Below are 27,881 nucleotides of genomic sequence, written 5' to 3'. Positions count from 1 at the left end.
TTTTTTTTTTTCAAAGGTTTTGTTCTAATGCATCTTGCATGTGATATGTATTTTCAAAGACAGATTATCCAAAGCAGAAAAACCGAAAGATAATAGAGTATTAATATATTGGAATTATAATTATACTATGTTCTGTACTTTTCAGGCTTTTTCTACTTTGAATAATAAATTACAATCAGGCTGATGTTCAAATATTGCAGCATTTTCTCACTGTAATTGCAATTCTAAATTTAACAGCTTAAATTATATCAATAGGTTAGTTTAATTTTTTTTAAAAAAATATTCAGTTTTAATTATTTTTGGATATTCCGATATAAGGTAAAACGTTTTCGTATCAACTTTGATATTTAAAGTGAAGTGAAATTGTTTTCAAAATTTTGTATTTGATTTGAAATTGGTGTGTTTAAATCCATGTGGTTTTTGAATTTTTGTATCGGTTACTGTTTTTAATGGAAATTTCTTCTAAGCATCAAAAATCAAGCAAAAAACGTAAAAGAAAGAAGAAACTTATTACTGAAAACGGTCTTGAAGCCGTTGTGAAGCCAGAATGTTTTGATGGTTTAACAAATTGGACAAAATTACAGCAGGTAATTAAATTTGCTACTCGCCGTTTATCTTTCACACAGTTTTAAGTTACACATTTTAAATAAAAAAAATGTATGAGCATAAAATTATTATGACATTTTCTCAGATCTTTTCTTTGATTAAAGTTCTAGTGTTAATTCGGTATCATCGAGCACTTCAACAGTGATTCATTTCAACTAAATCTGCCATTTCTTTGCTAAATAAGAAACCCCAGTCTCGTTCAACGGCAATTACTTCGTTATTTTATTGGAAATTTCATGTAATATTTTTGATCATAAGTGTTCCATAACTGTTCTGTAGGATTGAAATGAGGTGATTGAGGACCAAATTTCATAAGCATTTAGGTATTGTTTTACCAACATATCCATAGCTATATAGGTAAAATCCCAGTTTAGTGTGCCTCTTACTTCCCAGAGGGTGCCAATGTGAAAAGTCGCCAATCAAGATGGCCTATCAGATAAACAAAACTGTGAATTTGTTTCATTTACCCACCTTTTTTTTAATTAAAATTATGAGATCATGATTGTTTTATCTAAGAAGATTTCTTTTTGAATCTTAATGAGTCACCATTGCAGAATGTTCTTTGAATTCTGAAATTAAGAACTTTTGCAAATTGGCCGAGCTGATCTTTTCTTTAGCTCATAAAATTTGAGCATGTGATGCATTCATAATTTGAAAAAGGCAATGAGGGGTAACCAAAAAAAATCCTTCAGCTTCACTAGAAGCAGGAGCAGGTATTTTGTAGCATCACTAGCTTATTAAATTTAAGAATTGTGAGAATAACAGAAACCGCATAAGGATAAAGGAAAGCAACCATTTTAATAGTTTCACTACTAGAGACTGATACTTTTTTTAAGAAGAAATTTTAAGGAATGAATACATTTGGTTCAACTGATTCTTTATTTGAGCAGGGAACAATTTAGGAATTTCTATAAAAAATCCTGTTGAACTTTGCAGTTATACAAACATACTTCTGTCTGCCTCATATATATTTTGAAATGTAGACATTTTTTGAAACATAAACATCTATTTATTCATTACGAATAAATAGATTTAAACAGACGGTGGTAAATTTCCAAACTGAATCTTTGATTCTCAATATTGGGTATATGTAATCACAATCTTATTATCTTATAATACAGTCTCTAGTTAGAGATAACAAAAAACATGGATTAGTATTATAATGATTATGTAATTCAGCTATTATTAGTCTGAGTCATTTTAACCAATTCAAGCTATTAGACAGTATTTAGTTAAAATATCCCTACTTTTATATTTTTGTCAGACATGAGTATTAACCCTTAATTTACTGCATTATGGACTACTGAAAATTTCTTCATAAATATATTTTTCTTTAGCTGCCATATTGATATTTAAAGAAAATACAAGAAAAAAAATCTCCCCGGTGTGAAATTTAATTTGTTAGAACTATTTAATTAAAGTGGTACTTAAAAGTACCATCAGTACACTATGTACAAATTTCCTCATAATAGAAAAAAATTACGGATGATATTTCTAATGAAATTTAACCTCTTAAAAGTGCTAAATAACCAAAAAACACTCCTAAGGAAACAAAGAAATTGTCATAATTTTATTTTATACGTAATAAAGGTAGAAATTCACATTTGATGATAATGATAGCAACAATTTTTTTTTCATTTACGCACAAAAATGTATTACAAGTTGAGCATATTGAATGTGGTTTTGATTGAATATTTTTGAGTGCACAGAATTCATAACGTCCTCGATTCGACACGAATGTTGGCCAATGGTGTCCTCTATTTTCTAAACGAACATCATTAGAAACAGACAAATTTCTTTTTCTTCTCTTTTTTGAACAAAAAGTTTGTTCATCTCCATTAGATTTAGGTCTCCCTTTTCGTTTTGGTTGTGGTTTTGATTTTGTTAGTAATCCTTTTGTAATGCAGCGCTTATATTCGAGGGACGTCATTTTCTCACGACGCACTTCCACATATGCAATATATGAATTTACAAATGCCATTTCTAGCATAGTAAAAAAACGCCTCTGTCACCCTTTTTTCGATTTCCTGTTCCTATCATAAATTGCACGTAAAATGTCTGTCTTATCAATTCCCCCCATGTGTCCATTGTAGTCTTTTACAACAATGGGTGTGGTAACGTCAATTTTGGTACCATCTTTGAGTCTCCTTTGGACTTTGCAAGTAAAATCTAGCTTATTTTTTTATTCGGAATGCAAAAGCAAATTCAAATTCAATACTAACATTTTCAAATGATCTTGACAGTGTTAGTAATAAATAAACAAATAAATAATTAAAAAAAATCTATAATTGAAATCTATAAAAAATATTAAAACATATTGCTACACTACTTGATTGAATAATAATAAAAAAAAATACAAAACTTAAATTTGGTTTGATATATATTCATAGCAAAGAAAAGATAAGAATGGCAATCCGTACAAAATGGCAGCAAAATAACACTATGTCCGTTTTTAAAATAGCTTTCTTCCTCGCAAAATTCCTCAACCTAGAACAACTACTGTCATCTATCATGAAAAAGTAGAGTTAAAAGACTGTTTCTAAAACGTACCATCAGAATATAAGTAATGGTTGTAGTGCTATAAAGTTTTAAAGTGATTGGTACTTATAAGTAGAATCAGTAGATAAAGGGTTTTAAGCATTCTGCCATTTTAACTGGCCTATGGGATTCCAGGTTGATGTGAATAGGGCCATAGGGCCCTGGACTGAAATAAAGATTTAATATGCTTTAAAGCACTGTTTTGCTTTCAAAAATTCCGAAATTGGTATCTGTTCTTTCCAATATCCTATACCAGAAGGTCAGTATTGAGATCCTAAATGGAGACTGTGCCTACAATACTTGCAGCATTTGAAATGGACAGTTATTTTTATCTGAATTTTTTTTATAACTTTACTTGCATTCCAAAATAATGGAATCTTTGGTTTTAAACTATATAAGTGAAAAGAAAATAATAATAATAATAACACCAAATATTTGAAAAGTCAGAAAAAAAAAGACTTTCTTAATGTAAAAAAAATTATACCAAAGCTTTGCAACCTAGTTGACCATAAATCAAACTTTGCTTTTCCTGTAAAACAAATTCAACGATGAAAATCGCTGCCGTTCCTAAAACTAACTATTCATATATGAAATATTGCTTGTCATTTTAGATATTAACCTTCATTTTCATGATGTTAGTAATTATTATGTATTATATTATCATAATTTACTTAATCATTTAAATTATTAATTACTTAATTTAACTTATTTAATTATATTGCTGCTCAGTTATGAAGCCACATAGTGGCTTTTTTGCGATAGATTTCATAATTTTGAACTATAACCAGATGACTCCTGAGTTAACATCTTCTTTCCAGATTTCATATTCACACTAGTGGGAGAACATATGATCCTTGAATTAGATTTAACATGTCCCAGTTCTTGTACATATTGAAATCATCTAAAGAATCATATTTTGAATCTATCAGATCATAAAGCAGATCATAAAGCCCTTCAGATCATAAGCCCCTTCAGATCATAAAGCAGAGACTCTGTCATGATGTCACCTTGATAGGCATTAAATAATGAAGGAAAAAAAATAATTAATGAAGCTGTATTTGTCATCAATGAAATTTGCTTAAGCTATTCAAAAGTTATCTGGAGTCATACTGTTTCATTTTATCAAACATTTGCATTGTTTCAAACTTGCCTGAAGTGTATGATTTACTTGTATAACTTTGATTTTATAATCAAACATTTCATATGATAAAGAATATTTAAATAAATAAAGAATGTTTAAATAAATGACAAAAAGGTTAACTCATATGTATTATAAATGATAGCCATTCCTCAAAATCATATGTTGTCTCCTCTTTGTATTCACCCTTTTGATTTAACTATTCATAAAAACTTCTTAAGTAAGAAACCTGTTATATTTGTGTAAATGGTTGCAAACAAATGTCTAAATTGATGTTTATCATTTGTTGTTTGTATTATTTAATCATTATGAAAAAATATTATTTAAGGTTTGTGGATGGAAACCTAGTAGTACCTAGAAAAACTTTTCTAGGTACTACAGTTTTGTGTTATATTAACATTCTTCAGCTTTTATAGTTTGATTAATTATATTACAGTATTATTTTTATATGAATTGAAGCATTTAATTACTTTATTTTTTAAGATACCATAAAAACATCTAATAGATGCTAATGTAATCCATTCTGTTGTCTTAAAGGGATATTTTTGGCAAGCATTAAAATACTTCTACTAATTCTGACAATTTTAGTTATTACAAGCAGATCTTTACTGTTTAAAGATACTGAATATTTATCTTCATAAAACTTTCTTGTATTGATCAATATTTAAAGCATATTTTAGCACATTCTATACCAGATGAATGAAGGAATTCTAGTACCATTATTATTGAAACTTTTAATCAGAAAATGTTTGTCTTCTGTTATAACCATGCTACTCTTAATGTGCTGAAGATCTTTTCAATTTGTGTTAATTTCCTTCCATTATAAAAATAAAATATGGCACTTTTTTTTTTCTCCCCATCTTGGCAGAATTGTACCAATTTAATAATAAATCCATGGTTTCATTATGAAATGGGAATATATCACTTCTATTCTTTGCATGTTGGTTCTATGTTTGGTTTTAGCTTTACATAAAAATGTTCTCAGTTCATTAAATAAATAGAGATTTAAAGTTTCATCTGTTGATAATTTAGTGTTTATCCCATAGAATAATAGTTTAAACAAACATAATAATTTTGCAGGTGAATTTAAACTTATAAAACGTTGCATGTGTACATATATTTTACTTTTTTCTTTTCTTTTTGTCTCTGAAAGTAATTCTGCTATATACATAAATGATCTTTATTTAAAATTAGAATTAGAATTCTAATAATTTTTATTTTTCTATTTGCTATTTTTAAATTGAAATTCTTTAACATTTAGATCAAAGCTGACTTCGTTTTATAAACATCTTTTATTATTAAACTTTTAGACTGAAATTTGCATATCCATAAATACCCTAAAAATTATCTCATGAGTGGTTCATTTTGCTCGAGTCTATTTTGAATATATTCTAATAGGTAAGAAGTTTTCTTTCGCATACTAAGAAGTTCTTATTGGGAATTCTCATCACATTTGTCCACTTCTCGACCATTTTGTGTGATATCATTTCTCAAACTTTAGCTCAAGTCCGAAACTGCTTGTCCATTATTTCACAAAAAGTAAGTGATGATGAGGTGACAGAAATTTATATTATTTATATTGAAAATTTGTGTAAGCTATTTATCTGTATTAAACAGTTTTCAGAAATCCGTATAAGTTTGCTTCATTTCAGAAAGCTGTTTTATTGCAAATTACTTATAGGGTATAGAAATTATTTATTTGATATTAATAACTGAATTTTTATATATTGATTATTTTTAAATTATGTTATAGGTAATGGTTATTATTTTATGAAACTGAATTTCATTTTTAGGTGCTGGAAAAAAATACTAAGGAGAGAGTTTCTGAAGACTCGAAATCTGCAGGCCAGTCTCGCTTTTCAAAGTCATATAAGAAAAAGCGTACAAATAAAAACAGTCAAAATAAGAATTCTTCTAAAAAGATGAAAACAGTTGAAGAATTTGAGTTTGATTTTAATAAAAGGTAATTGTTATAAAGTTTGGTATTTCTTTGTCATTATGTAAAAAAATCGAATAAAAATATAATTAAAATTATCAGTTCTATTTATACCTTATGTTGGAATCAGGTGATAAATTAAGAATGAACATATATTTAATTTTATTTTGTGCTTGAATTTTTCTTAAATTTGATTTCATTTAAAATTAAAATATTGTTTTTTAGAATTTTAATATGTTTTGCTTATTGATAAAAGTAAAAATTGCTATGATATTTGTAAATTTGATATTATTTTTATAATCATTCATAATGCATTTAATTTTTTTATTATTTAGGAGAGACTCAAATTCTGCAGATACTGACGTCATTGATAATGAAGAAACAGAAAGAATCGATTACACAGGGTATTTTTAAAAATTGTTGCTTTCACAGTGCTGTATTTTTTTAGTGTTGCAAATGTGATTATTAAATACTTTTAGTTACAAATATTTTAGATATTCTTAACTTAGATTTATAACTTTTTTCTATTTCTATGGACTAATCATTGTTATAATTTTGTAATTTTTTTTTAAGTTTATCATTTTTTTTGTTCATATGTATAATTATGCAAATCTTATATGAATATTACCCATTGTAATGTTTTTCATGCTATTACCTAGAAAAAAAATCTGTTCTTCACTGATAATGTCCTAAAAACCCAAAACCATCTTTTTTTCTAAAAGTATATTTATTCATTATTCATTATTCACATACCAAATTTCCAATTTTGAGATATAACCTCAACATTGCCTCCATTTAACTCTATACAGTCTGATACAACTCACTGACGCTAGATTTTCTATTGTTAATTGAAATATATGCCCAAATTTCATTAAGTCTTACAGGTGCTAATATCATCAAAGTCTTTTACTTTTAGCATTTTCTCCACAGATAGTATATGTATGTGACATTAAAAGAACTTAACCCTCATAGTATTAAATTATTAGAGTTCTTTACTGTTTCTGTTTCAAATGAGGGATGATGATGATGTAAGTTCTAATCAAGGGTCTCTTAAAGGGATAAATGTTTGCTGTTTGTGACAGTGATGAATTGCTTTTGCTTGGCGGATTCCTTCAGTGGATAAAAGTATGAATTTGTACTTAATCATTCTGAAGGGACTTTTAAATGTTATATTTTTTATTTATCTTATTCTTTATTGATTTGAATCAGAAAAATATTAAAATCTTAGAATGCAATCCACTAAATGAGAAACTCATTCAATAAAATTGCATTTATCAAAAGTTTTACGATCAAAACTAGTATCATTTTTAGCGCTAATTGATTTATAATTTTTATTGTAAGCTGGGTTAACTTTTATTTGAGAAAATAAAATTTAAATTGTTTCATACACAATTCTATGACTTTTTGGGCTTTATTAAGCATTCAAGATTTTAAAAATTCAAAAAACTTTCATCAAATTATTACAGGCTTTATTTTTATTACTAATGAATAAATCAAATGAAATTGAATAAATTTTAAAATTTTATGTTCTAAATAAATATGCTCAAATTTATCATCATTGTAACTTAATTACAAACTAATAAATCAATGGTTAAATAAAAATTTCATACATAAAATAATCTGTAGTTTTGAATTTGAGAGAAAAATTTATTTCAGAATTCCATAATAATGAGTTTCAAATAAAGTCTAATCAGTAAATGATAATGAAAATGAAATGCCTTTTGTTTTTACTACATCAATAAAGTGTAACTTTAAAGATTGTATTTATTAAATTTATTTTCTGTCAAAATTAGTGCCACACATTCTTTGAGAAATGTCATGTTAAATACAAAAACATCAATAATATCACTTCATTAAAAAAGAATATACAAGTAATGCTATTTGAAGTAGCCTTTGAGATACCAATAAGTAAAATACATTTAAGCTAAGAAACTTTCTGAACATTTTCAGAATTTTAAAAATATGAAATTTTTGCAAATATTCATTAAAGGCTTAATAATTGGCTAAGCAACTTTGAAAATGAATGTTAGTGAAAACTCATTTTTACCTGTTAACTTGGGGCCTTCAAATACTTTGATTTAAATATTTGATCTTAAACAGCTTAAAACAAGGTTTCCAGCTGATTAGGAATTCGAAGAGATCGGGGAAAATCAGGGAAATTTATTATAAACCTGGAATTTTTTTTATGAGTAGATAATTTTTATTGAAACTGACAATCCACTGCTATTTTTTATTTTATTTTTTGCTATTAAGTAGAATGAAACGTTGTTGATAACTAATGAAAATCAAACATTTACTGATACTCTAAACCTGTATTTCAGCGCATGCACCGAGCTGCGGAAGATTTATATTTACATTTGTAAGGGATTGAAATTTCCAATATGTAGTATAGTAAGCATTATATTTGTGAAATTCCTTCAGTTCTGAAGAACAAGTCTCGCGCATTTAGATTGTAATGGATTTTGATTTCAATTGTACTGGCTGTTTTATATTTATTAGATGTTTATTATTTGCCGTATTTTTATATTCTATATACTGGTCTAAAAATGTATTTGCTTACCAGATTTTTTGCATTATTTATGCTATTGCATTAATAATTTGATGGTATTATAATTCGAAAATTAGTCATTTTTAAATTGAGTTGCAGTTTAGGATTTACCAAAACAGTAAAATTGGTTAAAGTAACATTTGAATTGAAAAGAAAGATTAACCACCATATCTAATTTATTGCATATATAAATAAACATATAATATTTTCCCCAAAAGTTTTTGTTTGCTTTTTTTCAGAATGTCAAATTATCAACATAATTAGTGAAAATAGTTTTGCATACTATGGGAAAAGACAGCTTAACTAAACCCAAACTCCGGTTAATGCTAAGTAAGCTTTAATGGGTCTCTTATTTACATGGATGCATATATATCCTTTGGACATCATATTGATTATATCGCATGCTATGAAAGCAAAACTATGAATTTTCAGAATTAATTTTCAAAACTTTCAAAACCAAGACTTGAAATAATTGATGATACAATGGTATAGGGTACAAAAATGAAATTTGGAAAAGAGATTTGTATTTTTTGTGAATAAAATATAATTATCCCTAAGGTGATAGGGATCCCTAAAAAATGTGGTAAAAAGCCTGCTAAAAATACAAGCAACATTAAAAGAAAGAAAATGAGAGTAAGTAAGAATTTACTCAATAATATCTTGAGATTTTTTGTATGAATCAGTTGCTCTCTCCTGGAAGGTGTCTCCAGATGTAGATGTCTACTTCCAAAAGGGAGCAAGGTAAAAAAAAAGTTTTTACTCATATATATATATATATATATATATATATATATATATATATATATATATATATATATATATAATACAAACATCTTCAAAATGATTTAATTGAAAAGGCTGAAATCAAATTGATTCTAAGTTTCCATTTAAAGGCCATAATAATATTATGTACTTTTTTAAAAGTTAACTAGAGTGCTTGATAAGTAATCTGTATTTATAATTATTTCTTTCTTTTTAGCTTAACAAAGACAGTGGCTCTAGATTGTGAAATGGTAGGGGTTGGACCAAAAGGAAAAGACTCCATACTTGCAAGAGTCTCTATTGTAAATGCATTTGGAAATTGTATTTATGATGAATATGTGAAACCCAAAGAGAGAATAACTGATTATCGTACGGAAGTTAGCGGTGTTAGACCTGCAGACTTACAGAAAGGTAATTTATATTTTAAAAATGAATTTTTATTGTAAATACATATTCTATTTATTAAATCTATTTTTCTTATTTTAATGAGATGCTCAGAACTATTTATTTGTAAACCATCATTTTATAATCAGTTTAGTAAAAGCTATATTTTTGAAAGTAAAAATATAGCTAATTTTTTTATACTAATAAGGATATTAATGTTTTCATTAATAACATTGATATTTTATTGATGATATACTAATGGATTCTTTTGCTTTAAATTGGGATTTATATATATAATTTGCACATTTTATTATTTGTTCCATCAGCATCAGGAGTATTATATATCATTTTACATCCAAAGATGTATCTAAATAAGATGGCATCTAGGGCAAATGCTAGGACAATGCCTCGTTTGTTTTTTTAAATACTGTCTGTATATTTTGAAAAGGTGAATTTAATATCAGGCAGATCTGTTATTAAAATTGTTGTCAAACCTAAATAATATATAAAATATTTTGGAACTTTTATGGTTTACAATATTTTGAGCAACCAATTTTAGTATTCATTTAATTTGCCATCAAATTAATTGTATTAATTTTGTAATGCCAACAAAATTCATATCAGTTATTGAATTTATTTAATTTTTGTCATGCTGCAAACTTTAATTCTTACAAACAATCAAAAAATAAATTTGAATCTACAAAAGAAACATGTGCCCCCCCCCACATGCTTAATTTTTTTGAAGCAAATTTCAATGAATAAATACTACATTGCACAGAATGTTTTTCAAGTGAAGTTTGGTTTAAGCCTTTACATGTAACTGTATGAAAGCATTAAACAGAATAGTTTTCTGAAAAATATGAGAATTGTTATTCATAATGAATTTTATTTTAATTACAAAAACATGTTATTAGATAATTATAAACTATATATTATAATTAAATTGTGACACATTGTTGAATAACTTAATTGCTGTATATGATTTTATTCTGAAACCAAGCAAATCTACTATATACATAAATGATCTTTATTTAAAATTAGAATTAGAATTCTAATAATTTTTATCTAAATATACAATTAAAGATATCTAGCAAAAAAATATTTCATTTACATGTCCAGGGGTGTTTGTGCTCCGGGGATTTTGAACTTCGATCCCTGGAATTTCCGGGGATCGTCGTTCAAAAGGAAGTAGGAATAATAATGAATTATTTATTTTGATCTGGGTAATTTTGTTTGCTTTTAAAGCAGAAAACGCAAGGTCAGTGTGTGTGGTGAAAACTTTTCCTTTCTTTCTCCAAAGGCAGTGATAATGCGTGAAAAGGGGGAAAAAACTTCTTTTTTGTTCTTTCCTTATTGCGAGTTAGGACTCATTCCCCCGGTTCTCGGACATTCTCTTCTGGATTCTTTTCGGCAAGTAGGCGCGGCAGAAAAAAAAGGCGGAGACTTCGTTCGACCAGATGTGCGATAACGTGACTCTGGGTTCAAAAGTCTTATCTGTCCTGGCGTGGCGCCAATAAGTAGAGAAGGGGGATTTTTCGCCGTATTAGCTATTTGTCATTGATCGCTTCGCAACTTTTTTTTCTCCGCTGTGTAAAATTTTCGTTTCATTTATTGATGCACGTGTAAATTTTTCGTTTCGCTTATTGAAATATTTTTTTATTTATGTACGCAAGAGAATTTCATTTAGAAATTTCAGCATATGAAACAGAAATTACCCCTTAAAAATTCATATCTAATTAGTTTTACAGCATTAGATCCAGAGCTAAGAGGTAAAACCAGTACAATATTAGCTTTTGAAAAATTATCATCTTTTATGTCCCATATTTTTAGTGATAATGAAAAGTCAAAAGTAGAAGCTGAAATAAGGTTATACCAGAGTGATATTGATATTACCAAAGAAATGCTCTACACATCTGATGAAAGTGGAAATCAAGTCAAGTGTACAATTGATAAATATTGGTCTAAAGTTTTTAATTTAAAAGGTGATTTCACAAATGATTATAAGTATCCTACATTGGCTAAATTGGTCAAAGCCTGCCTTAGCTGCTTCCATGGCCCATTAGTAGAAAGTGCATTCAACTTAATGGATACACTTGTCACTGACTATAGAACCTCTCTTAAGATTGATTCCCTAGATGCAGTGCAGACTATTAAATATGATTTAATGGCTTCTAAAGAAACCTCATGTGAAAAATATGGCTCAAAAAATCCAATGACTGATCCAATTCACAAAGATCTCTTACTGAATATGAACAGAAGTTGGAAAACATATCAAGAGGACTTAAAAACATGTATTTCAGATGAGTCACCTATAAAAGTCTCTGAAAAACCTTCTACATTAGCAGAAAAGCAAACTGCTTCTACCTCTGCATGTGCAGTTCTCGAGGAAATTTCTTCAACTGTAAATGAGGAAAATAAAAGTCAACCTTCCTGCAATTATGAAGTTCACCACAAAAGAAAGACAAGCCCACAAACATCAGAAAATAAAAAAAAAAGCAGCAGAAATTAGATAATTTTTTTAAAAGAATTAATTCAGGTAATTTAAAATATTTGCATAAAATGTAGTAGTTTATATGTTTGAAAATTTATGGTTATTAAGTTTGCAAAAAAAGTAATTCATTGAACTTTTATAATTAGGTCATTCAATACTTCATAATTGTAATTTTTCATTTCCCCCCCCCTTCTCGAAACTCCAAAATGCCGGTAGTAAGTCCGTAAAAGTTTCAGGGGATTTTTGGTTGTCCCACAAACACCCCTGCATGTCTCTCATCTACTTTAAAAAAATGCACAGTATGTCATATATAATTCTGAAATATAAATTATCATATTTTTATTATGAGGAACAAATTTTAGCAATCATAAATTAAAACATCTATAAGTAAATATGAATTCTTACAGAAATAATGCATATATATAGTGATTTTTTAAGTTAGAGAATTCATATGTGATTCTAATGGTTATTAAGATATATTTATTAGCTCACTTGAAATTGCATATTTAATCTTTTATATTGCATAAATGAATAAAACAAATTAACATATAATTTAAATCTTAAAATAAGGAGAAATCATTTTCACATAAAATGTGTAGTTAAAAATGCTTATAGCTTCGGAAGAAATTGTGAAAATTTCACAAACAACTTAAGTTAATAAATATCACATGATAAATCTAATCTTGAAATAAAAATTACCTTATGAATAGATATTATTTATTATAAATTATGATTATTTATTATAAAAATTACCTTATGAAGAAAATAGAATTCTCCTTTTTTTGTCAAAATTATTGACAGTTTTTCTTTTTCAGTTATATATTTTTGACTCAATATTATGTGGTTTTGGCACAAATATATACTTTTTCATTTTATATATATACTATAGGTAATGCTTATTTGTAATATAGTGGTGTTGTAATATATAGTGCATGATAGTGGTGTCTAGTTTGATGCTATTGAAAAATAAAAAAAGTATATTTTTAATAGATTTTAATGAAATTTGATAATTTATAATCTAGCGACTTTCATGACTGGTTCTAAAATGTAGAAATCCTATGTGTGAAATTTTTGCATAACATTTTTTACGTTATGTTTTCTTTCTAGTTGATTTTTCATTCTTGCTATGAACTTCAAAGTAAATTTCTGAATTTTATTATTGGTATATTAAAAATATATGCTTGTTACATAGCAAAATTTTATTTCGTATCAAAATAAAAATAATTAATTTAATTATTTAAATAAATTATATATGAAAAATATTTTTTATGCTTTTTAATTGCTCATTCTCAATGCTAGATGACATAGTGTAAAAATAGTTGGCTACCTTAAGGATGAAATTCTTATTTTTCTATTCATTTATAAAGAGTTTCCTTATAAATGTTAAAATGTTTTAAAAATTATATTTAATTTAAAATGTTATTTATAAGAAATTTTTTTCTTTAAACTTTAAAATATATGTTTATAAATTTACCCTTCGATATATGTTAAAAAAAATAAGAAAAAGTACTATATGAAACAATACAGAACTATTTTAAAATGCATATATATCAAGTTGCATAGCATCATTAAAAGTTCTTTTTTTTTTTTTAATGCCCAAGTTCTTTTATTTTTTTAATTCACCATATTAGATTCTGAATTATGAATATACTTTCTTTGTGATATCTGGTCTTTCATCTTTGGAAGAATGCTAGTGAGTCTCAAAGTCAGTATGAATGACTTTTCTTCACTTAATGGAAATACTGATAATATGAAGAAAATATATCCCTTTCATTAAATTGACTCATCTTTCATCTCCATTTGCTTGCCTATTTAGGAGTGGGTGTCATTTCTTTTCAGAGATAATTTTATGTGTTTTTGGAAATGACTTGAGTTTGTTTCTAAATGACTTCAGCTCATTCTTACTTTTATGCACATGGTTATACTACTTTATGAAGCATTTATTTATTATATTTGAACATTATTATTTATGAATTATTTCAATGAATTTGCTGCAATTAATTTTTGTATTAACTTTTTTTACAATATATTAGAAAAATTATTATTTCAACTTGTGTGAACTTTCAAAAATGAATACACTGAATGTTTAAAGGCTTGCAAAAATAAAAGCAAAGCAGTTAATATTGCTAACGAATTGAGAATATCATCAAATTAGTTCATTCAAGTTATTGTTTATTTTTGGAGACCCTGGATATTAAAAAAAAAAAAAAATCACTGCTGGTAATAAAAAAAACTTTTTTTAGACCAATTGAGTCATAAAAAACTTTAATTTCTTTATGGAAAAAGGAATTTATCTTTATAAAGGAAATCTCTGAAGTTGAATATATATCTAATGCACTTGCTCAAAATGTTGAACCTGTCCTTTCTTGACAAATAAAATTAAATGCATTGGGAAAAGCTATTACTGAGAAAACTGAACAGTGGAAAGAGCTGGATAGTAAAATGTTTAAAAAGAAATAAAAAACTTTATTTACATAGTTAATGAAATTTTCAGATTTTGATATCCTAAATTAGTTTCTAATATTTTTAACCCATTCTTTGAAGAGGGTGAAAGTTAATGAAGAGGCTGTGTAACTTTTAAAAGCCCTTTTAAAATGCTTATTTTTTTAAGATAAAATTTTACTACTGATTCTATGTGCTGAAAACATTGATTAAAACCAATTCATAACAGAAATTATTTTCAGTAAAATAAAACATGTAACTTTACTTCATCTTTTTTTTTTTTTTTTTTTTTTGCTTAAGGAAAAGATTTGTATGAAGTACAGAAAGATGTACTATCTATAATCGATGGCAGAAGAGTTGTTGGACATGATCTAAAACATGATTTTGATGTAAGTTTAGTTTTATTATTTTTTTTATCTTAATTTAACAATATTATATTTTTTATTTTATTAAAGGCAATTTAGGGTTTTTCAGGTTATTGATCATAACTATGATAAATTTTGGAGAATATTTTTACATTTGACTTTTTAATGTATATTGGCTTTTTCATATTTTTTTTGGTAAGAATAAAGTATAAATATTATTTTAATACTTATTTTTTATTGGAGGGGAGAGCATTCTGAAATTAAGATGCTATTATTTATTTATAAAGCATATATAATATACAAGTTATTTATTTATAAAACATTATATATAAACTTTTTAATTAGGGTAATTTCGTATGATTTGTTAAAAAACAACTAGAACATTATATTTAGGAATTTCTTTTGTTTAAATCTTTGTTGAAATATACATTATTAGGTGTGTAGAATCATACTATTTTTATATTTATGCTGCAATATGCGATTCAAAAATGGACTAATTAGTTGTTTATCTGTTTTAAAATTTGAGCAAAAATCTTTTAATGTTTCCTAGAATTCTCTTGCAGTTTCAGAAACAAAATATTTTGTTAAAATTTCCAATATTTTTTTCCATGTAAGAAATGTAATAAACTGTTTTTATAGTTTTTTAAAGATATTCATTCTGTATTTTTAAAATTACATTTCATGGAAATAGTGTTTTTTTTTTTTTTTTTTTTTATTACATTAAGTAACTTCTAAGACTATTTTTAATATATATTATACACATAAAGCGATTCTGAATAGGGAGAAAGCCAGGAAGCTAATATAATTAATAGCCATAAGTCAGGGAAATTTTTTTTTCACAGTTTCTGTAGCCTATGTGTATAGCAACATAGATTGTTAAATAATAATGATTTATTTTATTCATTAATGTTAGAAAAGGGCTATGTTGTGTATAAAATTATGCTTCTAGATTTTTTAAAAATCTCTTGTATTATTAGTATAAGGGGAATTTTGCATTAAAATTTCAGTTTTCATTTTGTGTGACTTATTTTTAGAAGTAATTTTTCAGCATGAAATAATTATATTTGTTTTCCAATTGCTTTATTGGAACTTCATATAGTTAAAAATATTGAGTATGTGATTTTTTTTAGAACTTAGGCATTGATTTTATTTTAATTTGCAGCTTCTGTTCAATGTAATTATTTTTTCATTTAATTTGATTAGATAAAGAATTTGTCTTATGTGTGTAATTTATTTTTACAATAATTTTTTTTTTTTTTTTTTTTTTTTTTAAATTTACAATATTGAATAGCCTTAATTAAAGTCATTATAGTATAAGCAATTTTTTTTGAAATAATGACCTGGCAGTATACTGTGTATAATTAGGATAATATAAAGGATTTTTAATCCAATAGAAAGGATAAGCTATTATTGAAATTCCAAATGCTATTCATAAATTTTTCTTAACTTTTATTTTAGAAGAAATAGAAATTGTTAATTTCAAATATGAAATTAATTGCTCTTTATTCTTCTATCAATATTTAAGTGTTGTATAATTTTTTTATGTTTTTTTCAGTATGTTATTCATTATAAATCATCACCCGAAAAAAATGTTGATTACCACTTAAACATGTGTGTCAGTTATGTTTTAATTAGTTTTCCAAAGGAAAATCATTTATTTTTCTCTTTTCGGCTTTAATTTATTGTGGATTATAAGTATAAGTTACACTTTAAATTGCATTCCCTTTTAAAGATTTGAGAATTTAGTTCACGATGTCTTTGTTTTTTAGGTATTGTTCATTGGCCATCCTCGTTCATTAATTAGAGATACATCTAAATACAAACCTTTCCGGGAGTTATCAAATGGTCGAACGCCATCTTTAAAGAAATTAGCGTCTGTGATCCTTAATTTAGATTTTCAATCAGGAGAGCATAATTCTGTAAGTGACTCAAATCTTTTGTTTTTTCAAAACCTAAAGAATATCTTTTATGAATTAATTTTTTTTTAAGTTGTAGGGGTTGGCGGTTAAGCAGTAGCATTTAATAATTAATTGATGATTAATAAACAATATTTATTCATATTAATAAAATGCTTGCTTGGTCTTCATCTTGGATATCATCTTCCAAAAAGGGGGAAAATCTTATAATTGACCCCCCTCTCCTTTTTTTCCCACACATAGAAAATGCAGAAACTAATTATTCATTTTATTGTATATGAATATATAATTCATTTTATTGTATATAAATATCTGTTATGAAATAAATTTGTTGATAATAAAATTTGGAAATCAGGGAATTTGTGCCTTTTAACCAATTAATTACCAATTTTTCCTAAATTATTTGTTGGATAAGTTATATATGTATGAAAAAAGTATAACAGTATAATTATAAATTATATTTTGTTTTGAAAATATTTGATATTTTGAAAAAAAAAATGAAATATTGAGTTAGTAACAGACTATGATTATTAACTCTAAATGACTTTTTTAAGCATGGTATTTAATTGTAATATGAAAACCGAACCAAAAAATGTAAATGCTTCAAATATGACAATTCTGTTCCATTCTGCTTGCAGACGAATTTCAAATTTGTTCACTTTTGTATTCTGTGTGTCATTTCTTTTCAACTTTTTCTGCTACACACAATATTGACTAACCTATATAAAGAATGAAATTAAACTGTCAGGCTTACCAAATATATTTTTGGTGCTGAGTGGTGTACGTAAAATTCCAATATTTTTAAATGAAGTTCATGACAATAGGTTAATCCAAATATTTATCTGCAGTTGGCAAAACTTCTTCCATATTTCAGATGGAAATATTTCAGATCCCCCCCCCCCCCCCCCCCCGATCCCTTTTTAAATTCTTCCACTCTGTGACCCTCTTTACATTAAATTATTTAAACATTTTTTTTCCTGTTTTCTTTATATCCATTTAATTATCCAATTAGTGATAGAATATTACCTTTTTTTTTTTTTTAACTAGTTTTAATAAAAGTTTAATTTTCTCTCTACCATTTCATCCCAAATGCTTTCATATTTAAATAGGATTAAATTTTTGATACTTATGAGAGATACATGTTTTAAAAGTGGATAAAACTATGCTAGCTCACTATAGAGCAAAGGCATTGTGGTTTGATATGTGGAGTGGAATTTAAGTCTTTGTTTTTGGAAACCTTAAGTGCATGTTAGTCTAGTATAGGTTTACATCTGCTGTCATGGACTGAATATGCTAATCTTTACATGGAAAGGAAATTTTAAATGGTTTTGTCACTTTACCTTACTTTGTGATTACACAGTTCATCTTAAAATACAGTTTTCTTCTTTTTATTGAGGGATATTCTTTTAACCAGTCAAAACATTAGAAAACAACCCTCATAACCCCTGTTGCAGTTTGTGAAAATGCAGCAGGGAATCTTTTTTATGTACAAACTTTTATTATGTTGTCATTGTAATCATTTTATCAGATCTCTTTTCACTGTATCTCATTTTAAGTTTGCTCATGGTTGAAGATGATTTGAATTTCCATGCATAATCACCTAAAAGATATTCTTTCATCTTATAATATTTATAGAAAATGAACCATAAGAAATTTTTTTCAACATGTATATAAGTTTGACATGAAAATTAGTTGTTTCTTTATGAAATTAGCATATTTCATAATGAAACAAGTTTTGCAAGAAAGTCTTTTTTGTTTTACTCTGTTGTATGCATTAACTTTGTAAATTGCATACATATATTTAATTTGCTATTGACATGTATTCTTGAAGGGAAAAAGTAGGATAAAACACAAATTTCATAAAATATGAGAAAAACTGGAGATAAACTGGATTTGCATGCTTGTTGCACTCATTAATTCAGAGGGCATAATAGGAAGTTAGTATTTTGTTATATCATATGTTGTTTAATATTTGCAAATAAATAAGCATTAGAATTTGTTTTTACTTAGATTCTATTCACATTTTATGTTTTGTCTCTATAAGTGCCACATGTTTGCATTTTAACAAAAGATGGTAAAATAAAAAGACAGAATTAAATTTAAAACACATACTTATTTCAGCTCATACTATTTTTTAAAAAAGAGATAAATAAATAAGTGTTATGGTTTGTTATATTGCTATATTTGAATAAACATGCTTAAAAGAAAACCCTTGAAAATAAAATAGTGAAAATTAACCATTCATTGGAAAACTGAATGAAATTCTGTATTGTTTTACTGTTGGAGATTTTGATTAAATTTTTGTTGTACCATATTTTTTACAGGTTCAAGATGCACAAGTAGCAATGATGCTGTATCTAAAACATAAAAAAGCATGGGAAAGATCCATAAAACGAAATCGAAGAAAATGATAGCTTATCTAAAGTTGTTTATTTATTTGATTGAAATTGTAAATAATACCTTTTTGATTATATTCCCATTTTTTATAAATAAAGGCTTTTATTAAAATTTTATTTAAAAATATTCTCTTTTTTTCCCCTTTATTACAAAAAAGTAGAGCTTCTCATTTCTAAGCTCTTTAATCAGGAAGTAATAAATTATTTGATAATCACCATACTTTCAACACATTGTGCAAATATGAAGCAAGTTTCAACTTAAATTAATTTTCCAATTATTCATATTTAGTCAATGGTATTATTACATTCATTTCTCATTTTCCCCTAATGGTTTGGTTGCAATTGAATAATAATCCTGCTTTATCTCATTAATACATAACTTTGATATGGATAGAATATTTTCTTTGAATGAAAAAATATAATATTGCAGTAAAGAGTGGCATTTACTTTTGAGAATGGACGTTGACAATAGGCTAATATAGCAAAATAATATATTTTCCAAGTTCATTTTGTTTGACAAGAAATTTTTTCTTTGGTGATTCCAAAAACATATAAAAATCCGTGATTTGCAAAACAATTTCATATGTTCTCTTTAAGTCGGGTTTACATTAAGCCAGGACCATTTAATTCAGTAAAATCATGTGCATAGAAAAACTATACACTAGCATGTACTTTTCCTGTCAAAACAAGCTCCTGCTAATGTCTGCCTTTTCTGTGCATGCATGATTTTATTGGAATCACATAACTGGTTTAATGTAAACTCGCTTTTAAAAAGAATGTTTTTGGCAAAAAAAGCCAGGTACTATTTCCCAGATTGTAGTAATGAATTCTAATCTCACCTTGCTTGATATTATATTATCTAAAATTAGACTTTTATTAAATTAAGTCAAAAATTCTGTATAGCAGTAGGTTATGATGAAAATTTTAGCTTTCAGCAAATATCGATGTTTTAATTATTCTAAGTAATAAATTTTATATTTATAGGCTTAAATTTCAGAGAATTTTTTCTGTAGCTAAACTATGTAAATAATTATAATAAACAAATTACCTTTTGAATGGTACAAATTCATTCTTCACACAACAGGTTCATCGTAAGTGGCTTTGTTTCTTGATATGTAGACATTACATATAGAATGCCTCGTTCATCAAAAATGGGAAGGCTCAGAAAATTAAAATATACCCTAATGAGCTTATTTAATTTTTTAATGAGCTGATTTTTCTTCTGTTACAGTCTAATAACAGAGCCTAAAAAATGTAGTTTCATCAAATAAAATAAATTATCCTATTCTCAAGATATGTTTGTATCATGGCAACATGTCTGCCACTGTATATTAACTATATATATATAAACCCCTTCAAATGTTTGACTCGATTGTCCATGTTGGGGATGAAGTTTATTTAAATAATGATTTGAATTGTGAAAATTTCAAGATAAATTGAATGTCTTGAGATTACGAATGTCTTTAATTTTTGAGAATCTATATAAAAGGAGAGTTTCAAAATAAATTCATACATTTCTTTTAAATGTTACTAATTTATTCATCATGTTCCTTGACAGTGATACCAGGGTTTTTACTTGTCGTTCTATCTTCCTACACCTCTGAATGTTAATAACGCCTTCACCTCTTTGTCAAAAACATATGAAAACTATTTCAGAATTAAGATACCAATTTTAGTCGGAGCATCTTAATTTTCTTAAAAAAAAAAAAAAAGTATTCAAAATGAAATAGCACATATATTAGCTATAGGCAACATTGTAATTGGCATTTTAAAGATGAATGAAAGAATTTAAACCCGGGAAGGATTCTTTTTCTTTCAGAGGGGACAAAGATAGGGTTAAAAATGAATATTAAACATTACTCATTTTTTTGTAATAGGATTGTACATATCCAAAATTTCTTTGCCTAGATCATTATTATCTTGCAGTAGCAGTAAAGTGCTTCAGGAGGATTAAATAATTGTGTCAAGAAATATAAGCTGAAAATATTAAAAGTTTATATACAACATTTTTATTTATGAAGAGGAGATTAAGCAATTTTATAAATATGATGAATAAATTTGACATTCTAATCGATCACAAAGGTTTGAACTTACGATTCCGTGATCAACAATGATATTGAATTAAAGACGATAGATGGCAGCAGGAGCTGAAGAGATTTAAATGGTATTTGCCCCTACATTATACGGTACTATGCAGGACTTGTGGAATATAGATACATTCATATTTCATCAACATATTTTTTTTTTCATATGAAATTGAAAGTTAGTAAAAAATTCCTTAACTCTCGACTCATAATGAAAATATTCGAGTTTTACCATCACACCCATAATAACATGTAAAACGATTGGAAAGTAAATAAAAGAATAAATTATTAAATTAAATATCATTTATGTTTTTAAAAATTAATCTTGATAAACTTTCAAGTTTTACTGCAATTAAATTAATTGGTAATTAACGGTTATTTAATAATTAGCAATTAATTAAATTACTTGCACAAAAAATAAGTTTTACACAACTTTAAAATTTATTAAAAAATGTCTTTCTAATGCCATCATTTTAATAACCGTGCAACTTGTCCCTGAATTACAAAATTAATATATATATAAAATATAGTACTAGAAGACCGAACTTAACTTGGCTATTTTTTTTGTAAAATCATGTCTTTTCGAAGAATATATTTAGATACGAATCACATACTGATTACATGTGAATATTTTTCCATCTTACCTGCAAATGAACTGGTCATTTAAATTTTTAAAAATCATGAATGAATTTAGTTAAACATGTTATTCGAAACAGTCTGCTATATTACAGTATTCATTTTACAGTTTATCTATCATTACTTATATTTTTGAATTTACACTTAGTTTTATCGTGGTGAAATCGGGTCCGAGATGGCCCTATATGACATTGTCAGCATGAGAGCATATAGAAAAAGACTCTAATAGTTAGGAAAAATGTTTCTTTTATGTAAAATCGCGTTTTTTCAGGAAAGGCACCTATATAGATAAATTTAAAAAAACAAAAATATTAAATATAAATACATAAGTAAAAAATAAAGCAAAAAACGTGGCTCAAACCTGCAGCACCCGCGCCGGTCATGTTGTTCTGACCGCTATACTGCTCTGCTCGCTCATCGAAGCGAAAGGTGAATATACTTATTCTAATATATATATATATATATATATATATATATATATATATATATATATATATATATATATATATATATATATATATATATATATATATGTAAAATCGAATTTCTTCAGGAAAGGCACCTATATAGAAAAACACTTAAAAAGCACAACCCTGGCATAAAATTTGATGCAAATCGTTAGAGCCGTTTCCGAGATACACAAAATAAATATATATACAAGAATTAATTGATAATTTCATCAAATATTTGATTTTCGTCCATTCTTAAAGCTAGATTAGAGGAGGATTCTGCTTAATATCTGTGTAACTTATAAGATAAATGTAAGCACTACGAAATTTGGAAGAGAGATGAACAGAACACCTCCGTTTTTAATAGCACTATCATAACATGAGACTCGTCTCCATTAGTAAAGTTCATATATAAATTGAATAGAACATACGTTAAACAATAATATGTATAGACAACAATAATATGTTAGATGGCTTAAATATCTGATCATTTGATGGAATCATGGACATGAAGTTATATTTAAGCCATTTAAACGGGAATAAAATGCAACCAACGAATCAGTTGATCGCCGAAAGCAACTGATAATAAAGATGAATGTGTGTGTGCATGCATTAGCTCTTTATACTCCTACCTTTGATCTAGAGTTGCCAAACTTTGAACGTACATATTTTGGTAGATAGAAATGTGAACCTTTAAACATTACAATTTTTTTTAATTAGAATTCTAATTAAAAATAGTGAACACTGGGATGATTTCTCACCATAACTTCCAAAAATATTATTGAAAAAAAATTACAAAAAAAAATTGTCTTTTCATATGATCTTTTTCTTTTATTTTTGAAATTATCCCAAAAATGTTCTGTTAATTTTTTTTGCTGCATAATTTTTCTATTTTTAATTAATATTTATAAAATATTTTGAACATATTTTAAATATATTTCATTGTTAAAGTGAAGCTCAAATCGTTTGCATTTATGTTAATAATATTTCGTATTACGTACTTCTTTCATTGTTGTAATCAAGATATGACAATTCGGCTTATTATTACATGTTGAATAAGTTTGAATATGAGGCATGGTTTTAATAAATTTTTTGAAATTCTGTTGTCATTAAAGCCTAATTTGAGAAACAAGCGATGGCAAAAAAAAATTTTGAAATGCACCCATTTTTAAACACTATTTTTTCTTGTGATACAATTGGATATATAAAAATATAGTGAGAAAATTGAGGAAATTTTAAGCACTGAGAACAGAATGCTGAAAGACTTCTAAAATAGTGTGAGTGACCTGTCTGTCAAAATTTTTTGCTTTGCATGCATTCAAAATTTTTGGTGCATATCAAAATTTTTGAAATTTGAAAATAACAGTTATTTGGTGACAAGTTTATTCGGCCAGATTATTGATTTTTGAAGTTCTTACGATATGGAATGCATTTTTTAAAAAATAATTTCTCCCGGTTATTTGATGCGACTGATACACACAAATTCAATTGAATCAACTTACTGCTTGAATAAGAAATGAATGAAAGAATTTGGAGAATTTTCATAAAATACAAAAAAAAAAAAAAAAAAAAAAAAAGTCTTGTCGAGGATGGGATTCAAACCTGAAATTGCAAAACGAATGATAAGAATCATCGCTTTTAACAACTACACCAATAGCTCCACTCATGTTTGTTGAAGTTATTCCATGTCTTTATAATTATCTAAAAAAAAAAGTATTCATATGAAAAAAGTTGGACGAATATTTCTGTTTGAATTCTGTCGAAATAGATGAAATAATTATGAATTTATTTCAGTATTTTTTTTTCAGAGAATTGAACGCATTGTCCTATTTTAAATAAGTTCCTGTGAAAAAATTTGTTTCGCATTATTAGTGAGATTCGGAAACAAATTATGCTTGTTAATCGGGGTTTCACTGTATATCAATTAATAGGAACAATGAAAAATTCCCCGAGTTTGATAGTTGTTATTTATTATTATTTTATTATTCTGTCACGACCTGCTTTTCCTCGTGCTTATTTTTCTTTCTTAGAAAATGTATTCATCTGTCAACAGTAAATTCGTCAGAACCACATTTAATTTGATGCAAGTTTCATGCACTTTATTGTAAGGAAAGGAATTAAGGAATTGAAAAATATTTTAGGAATCTACTGATTCCGGAATGATTCTATTTTAGCAATGTCCATGACTGTACTAATATTGATGTATTTTACCTTATACTGTCTTTCTTAGAATTTAAGACCTTAATTGTTGGTCTTTTCCTCACACTTTTTCATTTCTTTTTTCATCTGGACCATTTCTTAATTATCAATGGTTTTTTTCTGTTAGTTTCGATATCTCATAGATGGTTCTACCATTTTTTTTTCTAGCGATAGCTCGCACAAAATATATTCCACGTATTTCAATAACAACCCTACAAAAGGAAAATTGAATGCTTCTTAAACGAAACATCCCCCCCCCCCCGTGATTCAAGATGGTGTCCGTTTGACGAATGTAAGTTAATTTATTAATGATCACATTTAACGAAGGGATAATCAGATTTGACTCTAGTTTAATTAATTTAATTTGATTAAATTCTCATTTCGAAATTAAATGGAACTATTTCGGGATCGGATTCATAATTTTTAACTGCGATTGAATTATGAGAAAAGCATCGGATACAACACTCTAATCTTCACGCCAAATATATATGAAGACTTTGGTATTTAATGTGAACTAGATCCACATACCGCATCTTAAATGGAACTGATTCTAGACCCCAGCTACCCCTCCTGAAGCTGAGACATTATTACTAGGCCACAATGGCACTCAAATTCTACGGCAGATTTAATGTGAACTAAAGCATCTTGAATGGAACTGATTCTAGACCACAGTTTCCTATTCTGAAGATGAGTCATTATTACTAAGCCACAAAGCGTCTCAAATTTTATGGTACATTTAATGTGAACAAGACCCACATATCCTATTTAAAATGAAACTGGTTCTAGACCCAGCTCCCTATTCCAAAGCTGAAACATTATTAAGCAGTGGAACTCAAATATTTTGCCGCTTCTTAAGAAAAATTTAAAGATATCACTGCTTATGATTAAGAAATAATACACCAACTTCCCTCTTCTATATGAAAATCGACCAAATTGTTTTTTAGTTCGTCGATGAATGTCATTAAATATTTTTAATCCAATATTTTTAAAAAGTATTAGCACATGTTTAGTCCAGGTTCAAATACGGATATCTATTATTCTTTTTTCTAATACGTAATACTTTTGAGCGCATTATTTTTGCGCATGCTAAGAAGAAGAGGACGATGGATGGTTTTGTCTATAACTTTACATCTTGATACCCTTTGATTGCCACTAATCAGTTTTCGTTTCAAAGCTGAATGACGCAGTATCATTTATTCCCTTGGAGCATTAATGATTTAAGCAGTTGAATAGAGCTTATTTTAAAAAGCTTTTTACAAATCTTATACTTTTCTGCCATTTAGGAGGCTCGCTATTTTAGTAAAAAGATAGACTTTGAACTCATTGGATGTTAATTCATTAAGATACAAACAGGTAAGAGAACATGCTTAGTTATTTTTTCATAAAGGTTGTATTTTTATGAATGTTCAATTTTAGACTTTGAAAATTACGCTGACTTTTACTTCCTTGTATACGAAGAAAAAGAATCGTTTCGAAAGAGTATGCGCTAACTACTTGCTAAACGCTACTAGACCTGTATCGATGCTGGTGGTGGCACATTTGTACACTTACTGAAATATTATGCAAATAAAGAGTTTGCTCCATTTCCTCAGCATTTCTTGTTTTTTCCACCGAAAATTTTCATCTCCGATCCCACATTGTTATACAAAAAAAAAAAAAAAAAAAAAAAAAATTCTTCTCTATACATATTATTACGAATCTGTGATACGGCTTCCCAGCATAGTTGGCTCCATCATCATAAAGACAGTTTTACAGTCATCTGTATTGGAAGGAGTCCGGGTGTCGCGTCGGAGGTCCACGGTTTGGCGACAAACTTGGCGACCATTTGAAGATGAATTTAGCGACTTTGGAACCAAAATAGATTATACCCGAAACATCGAGAATTTTCCCGATCCGTCCAGTAGGAACCGAGATACGACTCGAACGTTCCTGATTGGTTGAGAGGCTTCTAGCCCCGCCTCCTGAGACCTATAAAAGGAGGCAGCCGCAGCTGACAGAGGGGAGAAGTAGTCGGAATCGACGGTGAAGAACTGGTCTTCCAGGGATTAGCAGAGCAGCGACGGAGTCAGGCTAGTGTTGAACTAAGCTGTGCGCTACTGTTTGCAGTAGAGTCTTGTTGTGTGCTGCTGTTTGCACTTCTCGCGGCTGAAGATAACTGTCTCCTCTGTGCTGTATATAGTTGTCGTCTTTGTGCTGTCCTGTGTGTCTTCGTGTAAATAAACGTCGTTGTTTCTTTTTCTACTGCCGCCTGCTGATTGAGCGTTCTCCAAACCATATAACTTCCATTATCCAAACGAACCCGGAAATTTCGTAACAATATTTTATTTACCCTTAAAGTTTGGCCCATATATATAAAGACGATATACCATGTACACCCTGTATATGAAGACGATAACTCGAAAATATAATTTAGATAAATGAAATATAATATGGCGTCTTGCCGCCGAAACTGATAGCATGAAATTTTGGACTTAATCGGTGGAAATGAATATGTCTGTAATCTATATTCGTTTTTTTTCTTTTTTTTTTCTTTTTACTTTAAAGTAGAAAATGTACCATATTAGGTTAATATATTAGAAAGCCGAGATATTCCTTTATTGTTAGATTATTCCTTTGCTTATTAATCACTTGACCTTCGAATTTATTTCCCTAATTAGATGACGCATCATATTTGGGGCATTTATTGTTTTAATTATTATGATATAAGAATTGGAGATATTGAAGCGTTTTTAAGTGACTTTTGCATTTTTAATTAATACTTTCACTTAATTAGATTTAAAATAAAAAAAATTCAGTAATTCGATGGTATTTCGCGGATCAGACTCGTCATTGTATGCATGGGGGGGGGGGGGTTAATGAATTTATTTTAATGTTTGAATGTGCAGAGATTTTTTTCATTCATTATACTTTGTCCATGATACAATTATTGCAACAAGTTTTCGCATGACTTATCATTTTGCAGCATTTTATACAGAAATATTTTAAATTGCA

The 27,881-nt window shown here is 27.3% G+C and overlaps 1 protein-coding gene across 2 annotated transcripts; it reads left to right on the top strand.

Annotated features, from left to right (window-relative positions):
* Positions 1-364: 364 nt before the first annotated feature.
* LOC129981453 (uncharacterized) lies at positions 365-19,639 on the top strand. 2 transcript variants are annotated; one of them, XM_056092300.1, is made up of 8 exons: positions 365-587; positions 5,681-5,821; positions 6,076-6,245; positions 6,554-6,622; positions 9,746-9,939; positions 15,146-15,234; positions 16,980-17,129; positions 19,451-19,639. In XM_056092300.1, the coding sequence occupies exons 1-8, from the start codon at positions 450-452 to the stop codon at positions 19,535-19,537; spliced, it is 1,038 nt and encodes a 345-aa protein (XP_055948275.1). In that variant the 5' UTR covers positions 365-449; the 3' UTR covers positions 19,538-19,639. The 2 variants fall into 2 exon arrangements, with proteins under 2 accessions (XP_055948275.1, XP_055948282.1); XM_056092307.1 differs by lacking the exon at positions 5,681-5,821.
* Positions 19,640-27,881: the final 8,242 nt, after the last annotated feature.

The sequence above is a fragment of the Argiope bruennichi genome, chromosome 1 (assembly GCF_947563725.1).
Source record: "Argiope bruennichi chromosome 1, qqArgBrue1.1, whole genome shotgun sequence".
Classification (NCBI taxonomy): Eukaryota; Metazoa; Arthropoda; class Arachnida; order Araneae; family Araneidae; genus Argiope; species Argiope bruennichi.
Note: the sequence above shows the minus strand (reverse complement) of the source record. Positions and strands in the feature narration are given on the sequence as shown.

What these genes read in the sequence shown, in the direction of transcription:
- LOC129981453 (XM_056092300.1), top strand. Translation starts at nt 450, where the DNA reads ATGGAAATTTCTTCTAAGCATCAAAAATCAAGCAAAAAACGTAAAAGA. An exon ending in GAAAGAATCGATTACACAGG is followed by an intron (nt 6,623 to 9,745) that starts GTATTTTTAAAA and finishes CTTTCTTTTTAG; the next exon opens with CTTAACAAAGACAGTGGCTC. An exon ending in ATCTAAAACATGATTTTGAT is followed by an intron (nt 15,235 to 16,979) that starts GTAAGTTTAGTT and finishes TTTGTTTTTTAG; the next exon opens with GTATTGTTCATTGGCCATCC.